The following is a 23,861-nucleotide window of genomic DNA, read 5'->3' on the forward strand; positions in this document are numbered from 1 at the left end:
ATAGTAGAACATCTGATTGCAATTCTATAGCATGGCACAGCTGTACCACATCTGGTGAAGGAAGATACACTGATGAGTATTATCCTGTCAGCATAATTACTCAGCCTCCACTAGAGGCAGAAGCTATGTTGGTGGAAGGGGAGAACATTTCCTGTAGACGTAGCACCATTGTGGACAACACTTAAGTCAATGTAACTTGCATCACTCAGGTTGATGTCTTTTTCACACGCCCATGTGTCAGACATTATATCTTAAGTGTTAGTGTAGACCAGCCCTGAGAGTTATGATTCTACCCGACCCTGCCATGCCTCTTTTGGGGCCTGGAGTGTCTCTGTCAACAATGGTACACACATGAATGCATGTACACATGCACACACACCCTCCTTTTTCCCATTATTAGGAAGAATAAATAGCAGCATTCTGGCTTCTTTCAGAATGGATCCACACAAAATGAGAAAAGACTCCTTCCTTCACTCTCATTAGCACACCTAGACTTGAACTGGTTTTTGCCTTTTAGTATCTGAGTTGAGCTGTGTAGAAGCTCTGTTGTTTCCTTTTATTCCTCCTCATATGCAAGTCTACCAGTTTATTTTAACGTGGATTCCAGAGGAAGGAAACATTCTGGAATTACATCTATGAACTCAACGGTGAATGAAATTCTGCAGATAAAGCTGAAAAAATAAAGATAGCATGTAAAATTCTGCTTCCTTAAGCTCTCCCAGAGATGAAAGAATGTCCAGATTAGATTCTCTAGTTATATTTTACATAGGGATGTTAAAATTTTATTTAACCAGCTAATCAAGTACTCAATGGAATTTCCATTGACTACTCAATTGCTTGATAAGGGAGGAAACTGCAGAACTGCAATGGGGTAGCTCCCGGTCCTGGGTCCTGACACGGCTGCAGCTCTGCCTTTTAAATGTAGTCAGTCGGTTTGCTCTTACTCCATTTAAAAGGCAGAGGTGCAGTGGAGGGCCAGGTGCAAGCTGGGAATCAGCTGTCCCGGCTCACGCCCAGTCCAAAAAGCTGTGCCTCTGCCTTTTAAATGTAGTTAAAAAGTAGAGGCGCAGTGTCTGGCACCAAGTGCAAGCCAGGACAGCTGATTCCCAGCTCGTGCCTGCGGTCCCACTGCGCCTCTGCCTCCGATGGCCCCGCCAAAGAAGGTCTTGGGGGAACCAGCTTTTAAGCCAGCTCCCCTCAGCACTGGCTCCTGCTCCCCACCACCGGCTCCTGCTCCCCATATGCTTATTGGATAGTCCAGTGGTTCCCAACTGCTGCGGGCTGCGGACCTCTGGCTGTCAGGATGTGGCGGCTCTGGGGGCCAGGTCTGGGGTACACTGCTTCCGCCGCGACTGTTGGGAGAGGCTTGTCCTGCCCTGCCTCTCTGCCAACTAGCACTGGGTAGTGGAGGGGTGGGGAGCTCGAGGGGTTAGGGCTGGCACTGTGGATCTCTGAGGGCTGGGGCTTTTGGCAGACTGGTAACATTTTACTTGCATATTTGCAGATTTATTATTTGCATAATGAATATACAAATAAAATGTTTCCGGTCTGCCAAAAGTTTGTGACTGGGTTTGCTGGTCGCCAATATTAAAAAGGTTGGGAACCATTGGGGTAGTTGACTATTCGACTAGCCACTTACATCCCTAATTTTATATATTTCTTCATTGTTCCTTAAGAGAAATATTTTCTTTAAAGTGTTTTAGTTTAAAAGAGAGTGGCTTCCAACAAGAGAACAGCTATCCTTGGAACTGGTATTGAAATCCATCTTTGTTAAACCATTTTCAGTACCACTTCTGGGGGAATAATTTCTGAAAACCATTGTGAGCAGAGGGTTGATGTCCCTAGGTGGAATCCCACTATGTCTTCAGGAGGCTAGGGCAGGATTTCATCCCTAGTGGAGACAAAATTTTGAACAGCAACTAGGTTATAGTGACATTTTTTTTGTGTTGGGAAGTTTGAAATATCTGTGCCCACCAACTGAAATTAATATTTATTTAAACAAGAGCACAACTCTATGTGTGTTGTGGGGAGCGGAGAGGTTGGCAGTGTCTTAGGTCTATAATAAGATGCAAAGTCTACTTGAGGAGCTATACATCATTTTGGAATATATTTGAGATGTATACAAATACCCAAATGTGGCTTACTTAAAGTAACTACAGGATCTTGTTGTAACACCTTCCTCATTTCTTCAGTACAGTTTACCTCAACTAGTTACATAGTTTTATGTTCAAATTCAAAAACTGCAAAGTTTAAAAAAAAAAAGAGCAAAATTCAAGAATAGTCAAGAGAGGAGAAAATGAGAGAGGCAAGCCCCATAAGCGGATTTGGGAATGTGAGTGTATAATCACCTTTTTTGCAGTTTGAACAATGCACTGGTATATTAATGCTTTATCCTCACAAAAGGGAATCTCTGTTCAGAAAAAAAAGGGGGGGGGGTTATTATGCTTCTGCTACACCTGAGTATACCTCTGATACCTTAACATCTGTGTGGGCTATGCACTTTTTTTCTTTTAACCGATTTACTTCTGCAGGGCTGTCCAAAGCATTGTCCTTATAACACAATCTAATCAATGCCTTACGTCATTTATAATATGGAGTTTGTGGCCTATAGAAACTGTACATTAAAGCTGGTTTAGAAATGGAGGGGACACATGAAGGCAGTAAAAAATGTGTTTATATTTTTTGTTGCAATTTCCCTACCAGTTATACTACACTTACTCCAGTTCATGCCATTGTATGTAAGGTGGTGTTCTTGGACTTCTGGCAGATTGTAAATGTATTCCTCACTTGAGCAAAAGCTAGATTTATTTTGAACATAACTTGAGCCAGATAACGAGATTAATATATAATTATTATGTGTAAATTATACAGAGTGACAATTTTGTAACAAGATGAAACTTTCTGAGTCCAGCTGGTACATATGAAACATCTTTGCTGTTCCAAAGCAGATAAGTCACAATGAATTACTTGTTATAGGATGCTAAATGCAGCTTTCATAGTAAGTGACCTTGTTACTGAAACAAACCACCATATAGCAATAAAAGTGTTAGTGGTTTGTACTTTCTGCAGTAGTAGTAGAAAGTTAAAAGAGGCTGTCTGTGTTTGATCACAACTTTATTTACACTTTTAAACATATTTTTACACTGTTAAAAGTAACGAAAAATAGACATATTGCTGTTCAGTTTTAATTGTCTGATGTAATAATTGAATAATTATTTAATTGTAGTTGAGTAATTAGAAACTAGAAGAAATAACGTTTGAATAATTAGCATGCTTATGGGTTCTACATTTGTTTTTTCGTGGTCACAGTCATGTAAAGACTTACGCATGTATGTAGACCTATTGACTTCAAGTATGTAAAAGTTAGTAATAATAAAACGAGTAACACAAGGGAGAGTCAAGCCCTATTATTTTAGATATTAAAAGGTTATAGATTCATATGAAATGGGCTCATTTTTCATATTAACACACACAGCTTTAGGCAGTGTTGCACACTGCGGGAGGGTAGGGGGAATTGCCCCTGGGAGCAACTTAAAAGGATCCAGGACTCTGACCTGGTACCACAGCAGCAGCAGTGACTGGAGCTCCAGGCCTTTTAAATCACCACTGGAGCCTTGCGAGGTGTGGTCTGGGCAGCACTAATGAGATGCCTGGGAGGGTAGGCATGGTGTGGTCTCGGTGGTGCTGAGGGCTTGCTGCCCTTAGCCCTGCCTCTTTTACCAAATGCTCTGCCCCTTAAGGAGGAGTCTGGAGCCCAGCCCTCTCCCCACATTGTCCAGGGTGACAAAGTCTGTCACCCGGTCTGGCTTTAAATATAGTTCTCAAAGAGTAAAAGAAGTGTTTGGTTCTCTTTTGCATTAATATTGATCCAAAGCTTCTCTAACAAAATAACCACAAATTCCAGTGAAAGAGGAGAGAGAGCTTGCTTAGTATTGGACGTCATACTCTCAGTGGGAGGAGGCAAAGGTCGCTTATTTTTTGCTCTTTGGCATGTTATCCCTCATTTAATTGTTTTCAGCCTTTACGAGGTATATTAGAAACACAGTTCATATAGCCACCTAAACCTTGGTGTAGTTGGATTTTTGTGTTGCACAGATCCTGGATTGCCAGATCTAGCACTTAACTGAACAGACTTTAATGACTGAAGCATGTGGTTTCTTTAATGGAGGCAAACTTGTCTGGTGTTATCTCTTAATGAAATGTAATTAAATAATATATTGAATTGATCAGAGGACTCTAAAACACAAATGTGTTAATGAAGAAGTTTTTGGGTAAAGAAGAGGTAGAATGATTATCTAGTCTTGCACATTATTATTTGAAACTTGTTTTGCATCAATTCATTTTATTTTGGAAAACAAAGGGCCACCTTTTTTCTTTAAATAGATACATGCAAACTCAGTGGCAAGTAGTTATGTATCTGAGAACAAAGTAAGCCTCAAATGCCCCAAAAAGAAATTGCTTGAAAGAATCATAGAACCGTAGAGTTAGAAGAGATCACAAGGGTCAACTAGTCTAATCTCTTGCTACGATGCAGGATTTGTGTCTAAACCATCCAAGACAGATGGCCATCAAGCCTCTTTTTGAAAACCTACATGAAGGAGTTTCTACAACCTCCTGAGGCATCTGTTCAATTATCCTACTGTTCTTACAGTTAGGAAGTTTTTCCTGAGATTTAATCTAAAGCTTTTGTGCTGTAGTTTCAGCCCATTGCCTCATGTTCTCTTTTGCCACAGAGGGCAAGGCAACTTTTTTCCCTACCTATTTTAAGGCAGCCTTTCAAATATCTGCCATCCTATCCTTCCTTAATCTCCTTTTTTCCAAACTAAAACACACCCAGTTCCTTCAGCCTTTGCTCATATGGCTTGTATTTCATCCCTTTGATCATCTTTGTCACTCCCCTCTGGATCCTTTCCAATTTCTCTACATCCTTTCTATATTTTGGTAACCAAAATTGGACATAGTGTTCCAGCTGAGTCCTAACCAATGCTGAATAGAGCAGTACTGTCACCTCCCGTGTCTTGCATACTATGCCTCTGTTAAAGCAACCTTCCCTTGTATTTGTGTTTTCGCATTGCTGACTCACATTGATGTTGGCAACCCCCACTAGCTTTGTGTCATTTGCAAATTTGATCAGTATGCTCTCTATTCCTTCATCCAGGTAGTAAATAAAGATATTAAACAACTCCAGATCCAGATAGTACATTCAAATAATGGTAAAAGTCTAGCCAACCAATAAAAATAAAAAGAATCCAAAAATAAAGAAAAAAGTTCAGAGCTAAGGTTACACTTCTGTCCTCAACTCATAGTTGTGCCTCTCTGAATTACAGCACTCATGTTACTGTAACAATATAAACATTGTGAGAAGCTCACAATTCCTAGAATCCCTACTCTGAGTAGCATTATCAGTTCAGTAATTCCTGGTTTTCATGATTTTACTTGTTCATAGTATTTACTCCTCTTTGTAACTGTTGAGGGACTTTTTTAAATTTACTGTAACAGGACTCATATGGCTAATTTTGATATTCAAAGAATTCCTTTTCATTGACTGTTAATTTCCTCTGAACATATTACACATTCTGTCATTAGAAGAGAAACAATAACAAACTTCAATCTCTGAAATCCCCCATCTTAAAAAGGGTTAAAAAAGTAAAAGTTCGTATGTCCTAAATATTCTTTCTGGAATCCATTATGCATGAAAAGGGTCTGAGCCCATGTGCAAGACCTCTGAATGAACTTCATTCATTCTGTACTTGGAAATGTCTATTCAACCACAAACAGACACAATAGTTACAACCTAATTTCTTTGGCGCCAATAGTACCTTATTAAAAGTGAAGAGATCATTATGAAAAAAGTAGTAACTTTTCTATAGCAGTTATATAATTATTTCATTTTCATTTTATAATATATTCATTTTACACTTTTGCAGCATCTAGTATATGAACATAGTTTGTTTTAGCTTTGTGAATTTTAATGTGAAACAAATGTATATTAATTTCTGGATCTTCTGTGAACAAACTCACATTCATATTTAGTGCCAGTGTTTAAGGACAGAAAAGAGCACTTTTAACCCCCCACCCCCACCTCCCCACCCCTGTGGTTTTTTTCTTTTAAAATACTTTATTTCATATTTGAAGAAGTAAAAGATTTGCTGTGCAACTGTACAATATTATTCATTGGGCCTGATTCTGATTTTATTTGCACTGGTTAAATCACGACTCACTCCACTCAAGTTAGTACACTATCAGGTTAAAGATGTTTTGTTTAAAATTGGCATGATATAATGGGAGAAATTAGAGAGCTACAGTGTCATGACTTACATTCTGAGATAGTGTTTGGAAATATTGTGACAACAATTTAGGAGAATCTTGCTTTATTCATTCAACATAGGAATTCCCCAAACACTCCTCATTCCTAACCTGTTCTTTAGAATAGTGTTTCTCAACATATTTCCCATGGTGGAAGGCATGAGCAGTTCTCTATGTGTTATGTGTGCCGCATTCATGTAGTTTATATAATGCCTGTTTGACCCTGAGGATGGCACATGGGCTGCTGATTGGGCTGCAGGGGTTTGTGGGCCATGGGTTGAGAATGAGGTTTAGAAAGTTTCAAGAGCCAGAGTCCTATGGACCAGGATGGGCAGTGAATGACTCTAACTTTTCTCCTGTTTGGGAATAGTAGACAGTAGGATGAGAATAGTAAAACACTGTTATGGTATATATTTCCCTTAATTCTCTCTCGTGATTGATTATATAAACAGTATGTTAATCTTATAAAAGTGTGGATCTTTGTGTTTAGTGTAGAACGGAACAGGTTTGGAGGGTAGAGAAAACCACCCTCTCTTAAATAATATTCTTTTGCAAACTGGAATCCTTTAAACCTGTAGAGGTGGTTATCATAAGGGCTGATACTGCAATTTGTATTGTGTAGGCCAGTGGTTCCCAACATTTTTTATACCACAGACTGGCAAACTAATTCAAAAACTTTTGGTGAACTGGCGTAGAAACATTTGCATTCATTATGATAGTTAATTAATGTGCATATTCAATCTGCAGAGTCCCAGAGCCAACATGAACCAGGACTGCTTAGTCCCAGCTAGCACTGGCCTGGGAGCTAACCCCGCTGCAACTCTGCATATTTAATGTAGTAAGAGCCCCTGCAGACTCTTACTAAGGTTGGACTTCCCATGTCTGGCACCTCGGGACTTGACCCATCCTGAATAAGGGAATTTGCCAGATCAGAGGAAGTCCCTGCCACTGGCCTCCCAGGACACTCCCTCTCCTGTGGCAGGTTTTGCTTCTGCCCCACTGCCCCTGGTTTCCAGCCTATATGGCTTGGACTTGGGTTCCAGCCTGCGGGTACCCCCCAGGGACGGAGCTCCCCAGCCACCTCAACCCTGGTTCTCCCCCGCCCGACTGGAAATCCCCAGGGACAGGGCTTGCCAGCTGCCCCACTTCTGCCACGCTTCACTGGGGATCACCGGGGACTGGGTTTACTAGCTGCCCTGCTTCTGCTGGGGATCCCTGGGGATGGACCTTGCCAGCTTCCCCATTTTTGCCACTGGCTGCCCCGCCTAGCTGGGGCTCCCCCGGGGATAGGGCTCGCCAGTCCTACTGCTGCCCCATCATTCAGTGGGGGTAGCACCTGGGGCCAGAGCAAGCCATGACTAAGCAGTTCCAGTTCATGCTGGCTCTGCAGTGTGCTGCGGCCTGTCATTCAGCTGTTTGCAACCCAGCACCTGTCCGCAGAACAATGGTTGGGAACCACTGGTGTGGGGAGACTGCTGTGAATATGGAGAGTCCCAAGAAGAAGTGTCATGTACTGTACATGTAGCAATCTGCTTACCCATTATCAATTGCAGGACTGAGACCATTTCATAGCAGCTATAGCCTTAGAAATTCACTTTTATGAGTTGACTGAACATATCCCAAATAGAGATTCTAGAAAATATTGCTGTTAGGAAAAGAGTGTGAAGGGGTGAGTGACTCTTAGCAGGAAAAACAACTAACAGGCGGCTAGAAGATAAAATTCCCCTCCACATACTCACAATCACTATCTGACAGACCTTCTGCTAATGTCTTTTCCTGCTAAGTCTTCTCATCATTCCAACCTCTTAACATGTAAAATGCATTTACTTAGTACAGGTTGGACCTCCCTGGTCCGGCACCCTCGGGACCTGACTGGTCTTGGACATGGGATTTTGCCAAACCAAGGAAGCTCGGGGGGGAGGGGAGAGAAGGGGAGACACAAGCCACCCTGCTGGGCTCCTCTCTCCAACCCCCTGGCATCATTGTCCCCGGCCACTTGGCTGCGTCAGTCCTGCGAACTCCAGCACCTCAGCAGCTCTGCTGTTTGGCTGTGGGCTTTGGTGCCCCGTGGGCTCTGCTGCCCCACTGGACCCACCAGCCAGCTCAGCTCCCAGCTGCCAGCAGCCTCTGCTGCTGGGGCTGTCTGGTCCAGCAATACCTGTGGACCACAGAGGTTCAACCTGTACATACAATGAATGCTTGGGCATTGCAAATTACAGTTTTATCATTTAAACCCCATTCATGTCAATTTCCTATATCATCTGTAACTTACACCAGTGTTTTGATAAAATAAACTTGGCTGGGAGATTTATACGGGGTTACAGTTAAAGTTAAGAATTGTTTATTTGTGTAAATGTGTAACCACTGAAATTTTTGCGATTACACATTTACATGCAAGGAGGCAGGTGGGGTGGGAGGTGGCTGTATGGGAGCTGGTATACACAGGGAGCTGGCTTGAAGCTGGCTTCCCATGTATACTGGCTTCCTGCCTCCCTCTCCGCCCCCCCCCCCCCATCCCCTTAAGCCCTATGCTGCTGTCTGTCCATCAGAGGCAACAGCATGGGGAGGGGAAGGGCAGGTGGCTCCGCTGAAGCCGGCACAGGTAGAGAGCCGGGTTAAAAGCTGGGTTCCCATGTGTATCTACTCCACCCCCCCATGGTGCTGCCTCTGTGGGAGGCAGCATGGGGGGAGCAGGCAGCTCTATGGGAGCTGAGAAACATGGAGAGCCAGCTTAAAAGTAGGGCTGTTAGTGCATAGCCATTTTAAACGATTAACCGATAAGCATAGGCTTATCAGTTAATCCAAATGACTACATGCCCCACTCCTCCCTTGCTGCCTCTGATACAGGGGCGGCATGCAGGAGCCAGTTTGTGTGGGGAGCCAATTTTTAAACTGGATCACCTCACGGACCAGCTCCGCCTTGCTGATAGAGAGGCAACAAGGAGGGGGTGAAAGGAGCTGGCTCCCTGTGCATGCCAGTTCCTGGGGAGCTGCCTCCCCCCATTGCTGTCTCCCACAGAGGCAGCAAGGTGGGGGGCAGGTGGGATCCAGCACTTGATTTTTAAACCATCTCCCCTCATGGACCAGCTCCACCAGCTTTGATACAGTGGCAGCAGTATGTGGTGAAGGGGTTCCCCGGGAGTGGGGCCGGGAGTGCACTGGCTGCCGTCTCCACCTATGGCGAGTATTTTAGTAACCGTGTAACCATCAAAAATTGTTGCAGTTATATAATTACTAAAGTACATGATATCTAACATCCCTACTTAAAAGCTGGCTCCCCACGGGCACTAGCTCCCATCTCCCCTTCTCCCCCCTTGCTGCCTCTGATACAGAGGCAACGATGGGGGTGGAGGGGGGGAGGAGGTTGAATATATCCTTTAGGATTAACTGAAAAGCTCAGTTACTCCTGCAGCTAACATCCCTAGTTATACCTTTTTACATTAGAGATTAATATGGCTCTTCATGTAGTATTGCAGTGTAGTATTGACACGGGGCTATGTGGGAATTTGTAGGATTTGTCTCTTACACAATAAATTGCTGAAACTAATTTATTCTTTTTAAGAACTGACATACTGATACCTTCATTTTTTGTTAATATTTTCACTATGTAAATATGTATAGTACACCTCATATGAGAATGAATGTGGATTATATGTATTTGCCTGACTGAATATAACTTGTCACTGTCCTTCTCTTAGGATACTGCTTTCAGAATCAACTAATTATGATAGCGTATGCTCATAGGTCATGCAATCCTACAGGCTTGATTTGTGTAGGGAATAATTCCGGACACACTGGATGCAGGTGAAAACAAGCAGAGGATTTACTGGTTCACACAGCTGGTAGAATACCCATCAGGGGTTAACCTCGTGAGCACTAACTTAACCAAAACCTACATGAGATTATATAGGCAGAAGATGGATGGAGGGGAAGTGATTTGATAGGTCTAGCGGCAGAAATTAGATGAGCGCATAAGCCAATGAACTACGAAGGTTACACAGTATCTCTGCCCATTGCCAATTAAACATCTTATCAATAACACAGGTAGTTATTCCTAACAAGCTAAATAAGCCAACATAAACAAAATGGACATGTTGATGGGAGCTTGTTTTGCTGCAATTGTGATATGTCTTCTGCGAAATGACTACTTCCTTGTGTTGGCACAGTCCTTGGGATCCAAGCTGATTTGTCTGAAATTACAGGAGACAGTGAGAGAAACCGCGCAGCCAGGCTGGTACCAGCCAGGCCTTATCAGAGTGAGGCCCCTTTGGAATGTGGTTGCCAGGGGAACCAGGGTTATGGTAATTGCCTGTCTGTATGCTTCCCAGGCCTTGCCTAATGATTTAGGATTTGAGTTCTCAGTTCTCAGCAAGATACCATGGACTGCCTCAGTTTACCCCTACAATTTGGATCTCACTTTTTTATAGTTATTTACTGCTGAAATGCCAAGATTTCAGTGGAGTTACTCCTGATTTATACCAATGTAGGTGAGCTCAGAATGAGACCCTATGTTTTCCTATAGCATGTATTTTTTTTTAGTATTCACTCTCGTTCATTTCTCATTTTTGTATAATTATTTGTTGACCCAATATGCTAATTGTTGCAACAGCAAAAATTGCAAACAGAAACATCTGGCAAAATTCTGTTTCTCACTAAGTACAATTGAACCTTCCTACTCTGGGTTTCCATAATCCAGGAACACCTATGGTATGGAGGAGAAAGTGACTCTGCACACTGCCTCTCCCCCTCTCCCAGCTGGGGGAATGGCAGTGAAGCAATGCACTTCCCCTATGGCCTTTCCCTGCCACTCCCGTAGTGGCAGGAAGTGGAGCCTGGGAATAGTGGGGGATGCGAAACTGCATTGGCCCCTTGGAGTGGGGCATCAGGAAAGCACCCACTCCCATCCTCCTCACACTCAAACACTGCAATGCCCTCCATGGTCCAGCAAAATCTTTAATCTTACACACCCTGTTTCCCAGTGTTGCCAGATTAAAGAGGTTCAAGTTTAATAACAATTCATGTCTATTATCTTTTGCTTAGGTACATCCCATCAAGGTGGATATTCCCATGATGCAGTGGTGTATGCACTGCAGAAATGTGGCATTCGTCATATTGATACAGCAAAAAGATATGGCTGTGAATCACTCCTTCAGAAAGCTATCAAAGAAAGTGATGTGAAGCGAGAGGACCTCTGGATAACTACCAAACTCTGGCAAAATGATTATGGCTATGAAAACACAAAACAAGCCTGCCTGGAATCATGCAAAAGACTTGGCATTCAGTACCTTGGTATGATGTTTATGTATTGTTAATTTATTGTGCCTCCCATGTGAGTGTTGAGAAAGAGAAATACATTCCTTCTAGAATGGACTTCATATCAGAGATAGGCCATCGGTGCCAAATTCTTTCTTTAGTTATATGTCTGCAAACCTCTTGCCTCAGCTGTTCTTCATGATGGTTGCATGCATGAAACTGATGGCACAGAATATTGCCCTAGAATTGTAGCTGTTTTGCGATCTTTATGAATGAACTAAAGAATGAATTTTGTAAAATTGCATTAATTGTTAAATCAAGTTGGGGATCAGCAATACAACAGTTCAAGTACTTTAGTTAAGGAAACAAAGATTGCTATAGAAACTTTAAAATAATTCATTGGTAAATTTCTGGTAGCTTGTATGGTATATTATAGCTTATTTCTGAAATGTCCAATTTCAAAGTATGGGGTCACCTTTGAAAATGTTACCCTTCAAACTGTTTCTAAAATTATGACTATTTTTTTAAAAATTTTGACTAGCTTGCTTGTTGTCTGATGCCATGGATTTTGGCAACAATTTTCAAAAGCTCGTCAATGACATCTAAAATCAATGAGATTTAGGTGATGCTTACCGGTAACTGGTTAACTGGCAAGCCCAGTTGGACTGGAGCAGCCCATGCCATGGCAGGCCCGAATAGGCTAGAGCAGCCCTCCGTCGTGGGTGGGGAGCTGCTGCAATCTTTCTGGGTCTGCCGTGGCCAGGGGGCTGTTTAAATGGAATTTAATTTTGGTTAACTTTTTAACTTAGATCTTATATCCTTAGTGATATACCTATAGTGTAGTATAGCATAATCAGAGAAACTGACATGGAGATTATGAGAGAGGTTATGTCATAGAACCGAGGTGTCCAACCAGTTCTGAGTGAACTACCCACACTCCACAGGCCAAATAGCCACATGTGGCTATAGTGTTGGACACCACAGTTATAGAATATAGAATAGTATTTGAGGTAAGAAGAAGATGCAGGGGTGACACTAGTTAGGTTCCCATTATCTTTTGATAGCAATAGGGAGATGTCACAGAAATAAATAAAACTAAAGAATATTTTAGAAGCTTTTTGGGACATGGGGGACAATTTCTTTTTCCTAGATGAAGGGAGAAAATGAAAAGGGAGAGGACATGAAAAATAACAATCTAAGATTATTATATTGTAGGCGTTCAAACCAAAATGTCAGTGTTGACTGCCAAGGAAAAATAAATGTAACGGTCAAACTTATCTGTGGTAGCAGTAAAAGTCTTCACTTTGCTCCTCCTCCTCTTCCAGCATCCGCACCAATAAATAAGCTGTAAGGCAGAAACAAACAGCTTTTGTTTAAAAAAAATACATACAAAGGTTTTGTACAGTTTCTTATTCAGTGCTAGACTTAGGTGTATGTCCCCTGAGTGTGTTGTAAGGTGAACAAAAAGAAAATTCAAATAATTTAAAGTATACAATAAAAAATTGTGGGCTCTGTCTATGCATCCATAGTATATTCTAGTTCTAACTGTACAAATGTATCCATCAGTGGCTTCCTGGCTTCCTACAGATTAATGTGAAATGTTCTAAAACCACTTTGATGCAGTCCGTCTAAATTGAGAAGTAACATATTCTCTTCATCATTGCTCTCCCTTTAACTCATCCACTCCTCAGCTGCGTCTAGACTGGAATGATTTGCGGAAATACTTTTAACGGAAAAGCTTTTCAGTTAAAAGTATTTCCGCAAAAGAGCGTCTAGATTGGCACAGATGCTTTTGCGCAAAAAGTGCTTTTGCGCAAAAGCATCCGTGGCCAGTATAGATGTGATTTTGCGCAAGAAAGCTCCGATGGCCATTTTAGCCATCGGGCTTTCTTGCGCAAAAAATTAAGGTGCCTGTCTACAATGGCAAGAATACTTGCGCAAGAGGGCTTATCCCTGAGCGGGAGCGTGAAAGTATTTGCGCAAGAAGCACTGATTTTGTACATTTTGCTCTTGCGAAAATTCAAGTGGCCAGTGTAGACAGCTGGCAAGTTTTTGTGCAAAAGCAGCTGCTTTTGCGCAAAATCTTGCCGGTCTAGACGCACCCCTCATGTTTTGTATTTCCTCTCTTATTTTGCTTGCTGTGGCAATGCTGCTGAATGCTGATTAGAGAAAACTTGATCCAATAGCAGGAAATTATTTTTGGATAATTTATTTGAATATTACAGACTTTTTGTATCTTTTTGGATATTATATTGATAACTGTCACAGCTAGTACAAATATTCAATAGATACATTATTTTTGCTTTATTGATCCAGGAATAGTTGCATTCAAAAACCTATTTTCAGAGGGCCGCAGTATTCTAATTGCTGTTACCATCTAGTTCCTGGAATGGCATGAGAGAAAGAGTGTGAGTGAGAAAGCTTGTGTTTGTTGCATATGTGTAGAATGACCAGGCATCCTGTTTTTAAAGGGATAGTCCTGTATTTAATCCCTCCTGCAGGTATTCTGACTTTTTCTTAAAAGCAGGTAAATTGTCTCACATCTTCAATCTCGCCCACATCAAAACTGTCTAGACCTACTGCTGTCCAGATACTTACCAGCTGCCCACATACGAGCAGTGAGTGGGAAGATCCAGTGGCTTATGATGGGGTTGGGTGTACAAGGCTGGTGGTGGGGAAAAGCTGCAGCACACAAGGCTGGCTGCTTCCCCTGCTGGTTTGTCAGCACAGCCCCCATCGTTTTCTGGCTTTCAGCTAATAGGATCCTGCCCATTTCAGGCTGGCACTGGCTGTATGCTGCAAGCTGTGGTGGCTGGTGGGTACAAGAAGGTGCTAGGTGACAGTAACTTACAAGGCACCTCTGCCCACCCATCAGCCCTTTATGTGCTCCCCTCTCACTGTACTCTCCTTGCTTTGCCCTTTCAACTCCCCCCATCGCTGCCTTGCTGCTCCTCTGTTTTTAACATCATGTTTGTACTAGTGTACAGTAATTCCCTTGACATCTCAAGGAATATTAATTTGCACTTGTATAAATGAGGTAAGGGATCAAGTCCTTGTATTTTTAAGATTGTGCCATTTAGCTACAACCGTCCATTGAGGGCAGGAGAAAGCCACACCTTACCTATACTGCACAAGCAGTATTCTGCCACACAGAGTCATTTGTCTCCCAGAGTCCCCCACTATGCACGGGAGCACACAGACTGCTGCACTACTTTAGGGATGCAGCATACTCCCTTTGAAGGTCAAGCCAATGCTGCTGACTAGCCATAGCGCCAAAGACAGTTCCATCTCTCCCTGCTATTGTTGGTGTGTACTGGTACCTCCAGGAGTGTAAGTAGAGAGAACAGGGACTGCAGTTTGACCCAGACCTTAAGTGTCTTGTATAACCACCTAAAAGTCAGACAGAATCTAGCTGATATACATTCTCTCTTTTCCGTTTGCTGTGATTTCATAGTCATAACTCACACTAATCATTTGTCACTCTATTAGGATTGCTAACAGAGTCCACAATTTTTTCAGTTTAAATTTAAAAATTCATGGCTGCTCGATATTCCTCTGCAGAGGCATTTTAACTTTTATTTTTAAATGGGGCCAGACTTTTAGAGGAGCTGAATATTCATAAATCCTTTTGGCGTCAGTAGGAGTTGAAAATCAGGCAATATGATTCTTCGTTGAGTTGTGTCCCCGAGGGTGCTCCACTTGATGTGCTGGGTCCATCGCGGCACCGCAAAACGGAGAAACTTCCACAGCAGGAGCCCTGCCAGCCCATGCATATGCTCCTGCTGCCTCGCGCCGTTCGAGCTGTTACAGCTGAGCGCGGGCCGGCTCGTCAGTTTCCTTCAACCGTCCGCAGCCGCAGACGGATCTAGGACGCGCTCCCTCTCCGGCCTGAGGAGAAAGGGAAGTTTTACCTAGAAATCTGTTTGCCACTTGGCAGTTCATAGTTAGGATAGTTGTTAATAGTTCTTAATAGTTATTACTTAGTTAGTTCTCGAGATCCTTGTTTCCGTCCTAGTCTATACTCTGTTAGTAGCCTGAAAAAAAAAAAAAAAAAAGAAAGAAAAGAAGACTGTTTTATTGTTATCTGATACAAAATGCCTGGCTTCAAGAAATGTTCCCAATGCCAGGAGGCAATGCCCGACTCAGATGGGCACTCACGCTGCGTTAAATACCTAGGGGACGGGCACATTCCTATGAAGTTCCCTCCCTGAATGAAATTGACAGCTTGCGCTCAGCGTGATAGGGAAATGTGGCTGAGGGTGATTTTATTTAACAAAGCCCTCCAGTCTGAGGCGACCACGCTGTCTCCTGCTGCCTCTGGAGCTCACTTGCCTCGTTCACCTGAAAAGGAGCTCCACAAACATACCGAGCCACCGCAGTGCAGGAGCGTACGGGACAGACCGGGTACCTCTGGCTCTTTGCCAAGGCACCCGACAGAGAAGGCGGGCAAGGGCTGTAGTGCCTCAGCCCCGACTTTTGCCGGCTCAAAAGACCCAATGCGGGCTCCTTCTAAAGGACCGCAGGCAGACTCGGCACTGGCAGCGGCTCCAACGGTCAGGTTACAACCAACAATGGTGGCCCCGGCACCGGCTGATGCTGCGCGTGCGCAGCCACTCGCAATTCTACCGGCACCCATGCCCGCGGTGCCGGCTGCTGAGACCTTGCTCTCCGCGGTGCCACAAGCAACAGCGTCGACTCAGGCACCGCAGGTGATCAACGGCACCGCGCAGCCCTCTGCACCACAGCCTCCTCCAGCACCGGCACAGCTGTTAACTCCCGCGGCACCGCTGATTCATCTCCAGGGCAGCCATGTGACCAGGACCACACCAATTCAAACGGCACCGTCTTCTCCTACTGATCGTTCGGTGCCGACTGAGGTTCCTAACAAGTCAAGGCGCGTTTGGACTCCTTCACTCACACCTGACCGAGCGCAGTGCTCTCCGGGACTCTGGTCACCAGTTTCAATTTGCTCGGACAACCATCATGCTTCTCATTATGTCTCCACTAGGGACTGCTACCATAGATCACCTCAGCGATCACCGTCGTACCATCACTATCACTACCACGATGAATGACACTATTCTTGCTATTCTCGCTCTCCATCTCGTTTTTCTGACAGATCTATATCACCGAGGTCCTCGGGATGTTCGAGATATTCACATCAATGCGATGCGTCCAGAGCCTACTCTCCCAGACGCTCCCCGACTCATCGTCGGAGATATGATCATTACTATGATGACCGTCGATGTCCTCGTACCACGCGATATCCGCGATCACAATCTCCGCAACCCACTCGCCCAGCGTCTCCACTTCGCGCATCTTCGCCTACGATTCCATCAGTGCCTGTGGAGGGCGCTGTCTCAGTTACTAATCAGGATGAGTATGAGAACAACTATACTCCAAATAGGGAACCACGGACCCCTGAGTCTCCGGCCAACCATTCATCATCATCTCCGGACGATGCTGTCTTCCCTGGGGAGCTATCCCCGTGGAAGATCACAAACAGTTTCAGGAGCTCTTTGCCAGAGTTGCACAATCTCAGGATATTCAAACTACGGACGTACAGCAAAAGCAACACCCCTTGCTAAAGAACTTGCAATCCTCACAAAAATCAAAACTGGCTCTGCCCCTCGATGAGGCTATCCTGGAAGTCGCAAATGACATATGGCAGACTCCCGCCGCTTCCTTACCAACTAACAGGAGGGCGGACAAGAAATACTTTATAAACCAAAAGGGTATGGACTTTTTGTTTATGCATCCCCAGCCCAATTCCCTCGTTATGGTCGCCGCCCAACAAAGATCAAAGACGGCTCAAAATAAAATTACTGCAAGTGACAAAGAGGCTACCGCCTAGACATTTTAGATAGAAAACTGTATTCTGCCACTTCAGTTCTCCGAATGTGTAATTACGCGGCCCCCCTCGCGAATCATGATTTTGACAACTACTCCAAATTAGTCCCTCTTCTGGAACACCTACCAGACTCGAAGCGCCAGATCTTGAGGGCGGTAATACAGGAGGGCTACACAACGGCCAGAACAGCACTACAGATTGATTTAGAAATTATAGTAATTCTGTAACCATTCCATGTAATGTAGGAATGTGTACATTCCTTAGAAAAACAAGACTTCTTCGAGTAGTGTCCCCGTGAGTGCTCCACTGTAGGTGTCGGGCTCGTCCCGGTGCCGCAGATGGGAGATTTTCAATAGCCGTAGGCAGCCAGACTACGTATGCACGGTCAGCGCCTTGCGCCGTTCGTGCCCTTTGCCTGTTGTGCATGGTCCAGCTCCCGCCAGTTCCTCTCAACCATCCCTGGTCATAGACAGAGCTCCTGAACTCTCCTTGTTTTCCTGTGAGAAGTTCTCCTTTGAATAGTTAGAATAGTGATATAGTTGTTAATTTAGTAGTTAGTGAGTTAGTTTCCATTGCCATTCTAGTTAAAAAAACAAAAACTAAAAAAACCCTCGTTAGAATGTTTCTTGGTTTTTAGCCCCTTAAAAAAAAAAAGAAGAAGAAAGAAGAGGGGGGACAAGTTTCAACTGACCTCCACAATGCCTTGTTCACCAGGTTTAAAAAGTACAGTCTTTGCTGTGAAGCCATGTGGCTTGTATTCAATGTCTGTGGGAGGCGCATGTGCCGCAAATGTTCACCCACTGCTCCAAGCTGACAGCCAGAGCGTGCAGAGATAGGGAAATGTGCCTCAAAATTATCCTTTTCGACAAGACACTTCAACCCCCAGACACTACAACATCAGCAAGGCCGGAGTCTACCGTGCCTCAGAAACGCAGAGAGTGGTGCCCAGAGATGGCCCCAACGTGTAAGACTACGGCATCTCAGGTGAGCTGTCTGCCTGCTGCTCCAGCGAGCAGAGTCAGCACGGGGGACAAGCTGGGTACGTCCAGCACTATCCCTACAAGTTCTCAGGCATCTATGAGCGCCAAACATAAGAAAGCCGCAATTCCTCTACTGACTGCTAAGGCACTGCCGGCACCAAGATTAGCGTTGGCACTAGATATCCGTGAGGACTGGGCATCCATTCCGCACTGCTACCATCATGGGTGCCCTCGGCACCAGCATCCCTGGCACCGACCTTCTCCCCATCACCATCTCCCTCACCTCCGGCACGTGATTCCCCCATAACAAGTGTCCGTTACTACCATTACAGGAACCATCCATATTCTCTATGATATAGTCCCCGGTCTCCATATCGGGAACCACAGTGGGAGGATGCAAGGCACTATGGGAAAGAAGGCACATTCTTTTTCTTCACCACCTTCCTCCAGGACCATGCCACATTTCCCCTAGAATCATAGAGCTCGAAGAGACCTCAGGAGGTCATCAAGTCCAGCCCCCTGCCCAAGGCAGGACCAATCCCAACTAAATCAACCCAGCCAGGGCTTTGTCAAGCTGAGACTTAAAAAATCTCTAGGTATGGTGATTCCACCACCTCCCTAGGTAACCCATTTCAGTGCTTCACCACCCTCCTAGTGAAATAGTTTTTCCTAATATCCAACCTAGACATTTCCCACTGTAACTTGAGACCATTGCTCCTTGTTCTGCCATCCGTCGCTACTGTGAACAGCCTCTCTCCATCCTCTTTGGAACCTCCCTTCATGAAGTTGAAGGCTGCTATCAAATCCTCCCTCACTCTTCTCTTCTTCATACTAAACAAACCCAAATCCTTCAGTCTCTCCTCATAGGTCATGTGCTCCAGCCCCCTAATCATTTTGCTCACCCTTGGCTGGACCCTCTCCAGTGCGTCCACATCCTTTCTATAGTGGGAGGCTCAGAATTGGACACAATATTTTGGATGTGGCCTCACCAGAGCTGAATAAAGGGGAATAATCACTTCTCTAGATCTGCTTCCAATGCTCCAATATGCCCTTGGCCTTCTTGGCTACCAGGGCACACTGTTGCCTCATATCCAGCTTCTCATCTACTGTAATCCCCAGGTCCTTTTCTGCAGAACTGCTACTTAGCCATTCAGTCCCCAGCCTGTAACAATGCTTGGAATTCTTCCATCCCAAGTGCAGGACCCTACACTTGTCCTTGTTGAACCTCATCAGATTTCTTTTGGACCAATCCTCTAATCTGTCCAGGTTACTCTGGACCATATCCCTGCCCTCCAGCGTATCTACCTCTCCTCCTAGCTTAGTGTTATCTGCAAACTTGCTGAGGGTGCAATCCATCCCCTCATCTAGGTCATGTTCGGAATGTCCTTCTATCACCAGGAGTGGGAGCTTCCTCAAGACCACACCCCTGCCCTTGTGCTATATATAGTGTGTGTTTGTGGTGGGAGGAGATGTCCCCTGCCTCTGTGTAGAGTGGCCTTGTGGAGAGAGGGCATCCTGCTGTGTCCCACCTTGGAGTCAGGAGAATGTCATGTCCTTTCACACATGCATGTGGCTAACAGGGTCAGGCCCATGTATAGCAGCCAGCTGGGGCCACATGCCCAGGGGTGGCGTGGCACATGCTCGCACATGCACGGGTTGCTGCATGATCCGTGGACAGCAAGGCCCACATGCGTAGTCCCTTGTTTCCGTTCCCTCCTCCCCCTGCCTAAGGGGACAGTGATGGCACTCACCTGTTGTTTCCTCCCTGGCCTCAGATGACACCGGCGACAGGCCCTCGGGGGCCCTGGCTGCTCAGCATCCTCTGTCTGGTCTCCTGCGGCTCCTGGCTCTCCTCCTCCTCCTCCTCCCTGATGCCCTGGTCAGGGCCCTCTGCTGCAGAGTTAACGATCACCTGGGGGCATGGCCCGTCCTGCCCCCCAGGATGCGGTCCAGGGCATTGAAATAGGGGCAGGTGTCTGTGTCATCCCCTGGCATAGGCCTGCCACAGCTCCTTGATTTTCATCCGCACCTGCTCCTGGGTGTGGCTGTGGCCCATGGTGGGCAGGCTGGCAGCCATCCAGCTGTAGATGGCTGTGTTCCTGCATCTAGTGCGGAGATCATGGACATTGGAGGCCTCCCCCCAAACCTCAATCAGGTCCACGATCTCCACACTAGGCCAGGAAGGCTCCTTCCTTTTGTGACCCCTGGCAGGCTCCTGGGAGCTGGGGGACTGGTTATGGGGAGCAGTGGAGGGCTGGCTGCCGGTGGCTTGCTGGTTCATGTTGGGGCCACTGAGTCAGGGGCAGTGACTGCTGGCTCTGGGTTGGCAGGCCTGGAGCTGGCACAGGCACTATGGCCAGACTCTATCCCTTTAAGGGCTCTGAGTAAGGGGGAAGGGGGAGGAGATTTTCTGGTTGTGCCCAGAGTGGCAACCAGGACTTCCTGGGAAGGGTTGGAGGCCTCCTATTTTAAAGTAAGCGTCTACACAGCGCTTATTTCGAATTAGCTATTTCCAATTTGGTGTTATTCCTCGTAGAATGAGGTTTACCAAATTCAAAATAAACGCTCCGCTATTTCAAATTAATTTTGAAATAGCGGTTTGGCTGTGTAGATGCTAGGAAAGTTATTTCAGAATAACGGCTGTTATTTCGAAATAACTTTGCTGTGTAGACATACCCTTCCTCTCTTCCAAGTGCTTCAGAAGGGATTCCTTGAGGATCCTCTCCATGATTTTTCCAGGGATGAGGTAAGGCTGACTGGTCTGTAGTTCCCTGGGTTGTCCTTCTTCCCTTTTTAAAAGATGGGCACTACATTTGCCTTTTTCCAATCATCCGGGATCTCTCCCAAGCTCCACGAGTTTTCAAAGATAATGGCTAATGGCTCTGCAATGACACTTGCCAACTCCCTCAGTATCCTCGGATGCATTAAAACTGGGCCCATGGATTTGTGTATGTTTAGCTTTCCTAAATAGTTCCTAACTTGCTCTTTCCCCACCAAGGGCTGTCCACCTCCTTTCCATACTGCGTTGCCTAGTGCATTTGTCTGGGAGCTGACCTTGTCCGTGAAGACAGGCAAAGAAAGCATTGAATACTTCAGCTTTTCCTACATCATCTGTCACTAGGTTACCTCCCTCATCCAGTAAGGGCCCCATACCCTCTCTGATCGCCCTCTTATTGTTAATATTCCTGTAGAAACCTTTCTTGTTATCCTTCATATCCTTTGCTAGCTGCAATTCCAATTGTGCTTTCGCCTCCCTGATTAGTCCTCTGCATTCTTGAGCAATATATCTATACTCCTCCCTAGTCATCTGTCCAAGTTTCCACTTCTTATAAGCTTCCTTTTTGTTTAAGCTCACCAAAGACATCCCTGGTAAGCCAATCTGGTCGCCTACCATATTTGCTTTTCTTGCTGCGCATTGGGATGGTTTCTTCCTGTGCCTTTAATAAGGCTTCTTTAAAATACTGCCAGCTGTCCTGGACTGCTTTCCCCTTCATGTAAGTCTTTCTCCTTCATGTAAGCATCCCAGGGAATCTTGCCCATCAGTTCTCTGAGGGAGTCCATGTCTGCCTTTCTGAAGTCCAGGGTGTGTATTTTGCTACTCTCCTTTCTCCCTTTGGTCAGGATCCTGAAATCTTCCATCTCATGATCACTGCTTCCCAGATTGTCACCCACCTCTACTTTCCCTACTAGTTCCTCTCTCTCTGCTTGCCTACGCATTTTCCCCGTTCCCTAAACTATAAGCAGCACTCCAGTGTAATCTCGTCACGACAAACATCGCCACCACGTTCTGACCGTTATTACAGATATCATCACAGACCATATTATTTCTCACATCACCATTACCGCTCGCACTCCTACAGGCAGTCACTGTGCTGCTGCCATTCATCTAGTTGCTAGCCGGTTACCTCTGAGCCACAGCAACAACAACCACCTACTCCTCCATTGCAAAGCCCTACCCCCCCAGAATCAACAATCCGAGCCAGAGGAGGGTCAATTATCCGAAGTGGAGGACCAACAACCTGACACTTCACCTACAAACCAGTCCTCATCCTCCTCCAACAAGGCAGTCTTTCCAGGGGATATGTCCCCACCCAACAACCTGAAACAATTTCAGTAATTGTTTAAGCGGGTGGCGGAAAGCCAGGAGGTTCAGTTGGGGGAAATGCAGAGTAAACAGTATCGCCTCTTGAAAAATCTGCAGCCTCAACATTGGTCTAAGCCGCACTTCCTATCGATGAGGCGATTATGGATTTTGGTAGAAAGTATTACTCATCAGTGACTTACTTCGCATTGTGAATTAAGTGGTCTCAAACCACAATTTTGATAATTATGCCAATCTGACAGAGCTTATTCAATACCTTCCGGACTCCAAGAGACCACTCTTGAAAGCTGTGTTACCAGAGGGTTATACATCAGCAAGGGCTGGGATGCAGATCGCTCTAGACATTGTGGACATGGCCGCACATTCCACGGCTACAGGGATCACGATGAGGAGATCTTCCTGGCTCATGTTGGCTGGCATCCCAAAAGAGCTTCAAACCAAGATGGAGGACCTCCCATTTGAGAAACAAAAGCTCTTTGCTGACTAAATAGATGAGGTCCTCCACTCCAGGAAAGATTCGCGCACTACTCTTCAGACGCTTGGAATGTACACACCTCTGTATAGATGTCAGCGATACAACACATACTAGAAGTGATACAATTACCCGTACCACAGGGAACAGCACCGCACATATGACCAGTCTCATCCGAGACAGCATCCACAGCGGAGGCGACCCCAACCGCCTCACACCTCCAATCAGCCGGCTGTGAAACAGCAAATTTGACTTCTCAGTCAAGGGCATGCAGACTTCTCACGTTGTCAGTCTGCAACATCAGCTCCTTTTTCATCATAGTCTAAGGCCATTTTACCAACAATGGACCAACGTCACACCAGACCATTGGGTTTTGGAATAGTGGCATCTGGCTTCACGATCCCATTCCTATCCATACCTCCTACTACCCCACCCTTTCCATCCCTCTTCAGGGACCCTTCTCATGAGGATCTGCTAAAGCAAGAGGTCCATTGTCTCTTTTCCATTGGAGCCAGAGAGAGGGTTCCCAAAGAATTCCAGCGGAAAGGATTTTACTCCCATTATTTCCTCACTCAGAAGAAAACGGAGGTTGAAGACTAATTCTCAACCTTTGGAAGCTGAATCCACACCTCCGGAAACAATGATTAAAAATGGTGACAGTCACCACCATTATACCATCGCTAAACAACGGAGATTGGTTTGCAGCCCTCAATCTTCAGGACGCTTATTTCCATATCACCATTCACCCAGCACACAGGTGATTCCTTCAATTTGTTGTTGGCAACGAGCATTTCCAATATCAAGTTCTACCATTTAACCTTGTGTCCGCTCCCAGGGTTTTCTCGAAGACTCTCGTGGTAGTGGCAGCACATTTGTGCTGCAGAGGCGTCATGATAT

At 45.2% G+C, this 23,861-nt stretch overlaps 1 protein-coding gene across 1 annotated transcript in view; it reads left to right on the forward strand.

Moving 5' to 3' along the window:
* The window catches only part of LOC102450245 (putative oxidoreductase ZK1290.5), a 107,193-nt gene that overhangs the window by 17,173 nt on the left and 66,159 nt on the right, over window positions 1-23,861 (forward strand). Inside the window, 1 exon segment of the mRNA XM_075936618.1 lies at window positions 11,347-11,595. Coding sequence (XP_075792733.1) covers window positions 11,347-11,595 — 249 coding nt within the window.

Source organism: Pelodiscus sinensis, chromosome 9, assembly GCF_049634645.1.
Source record: "Pelodiscus sinensis isolate JC-2024 chromosome 9, ASM4963464v1, whole genome shotgun sequence".
In the NCBI taxonomy this organism is placed as follows: Eukaryota; Metazoa; Chordata; order Testudines; family Trionychidae; genus Pelodiscus; species Pelodiscus sinensis.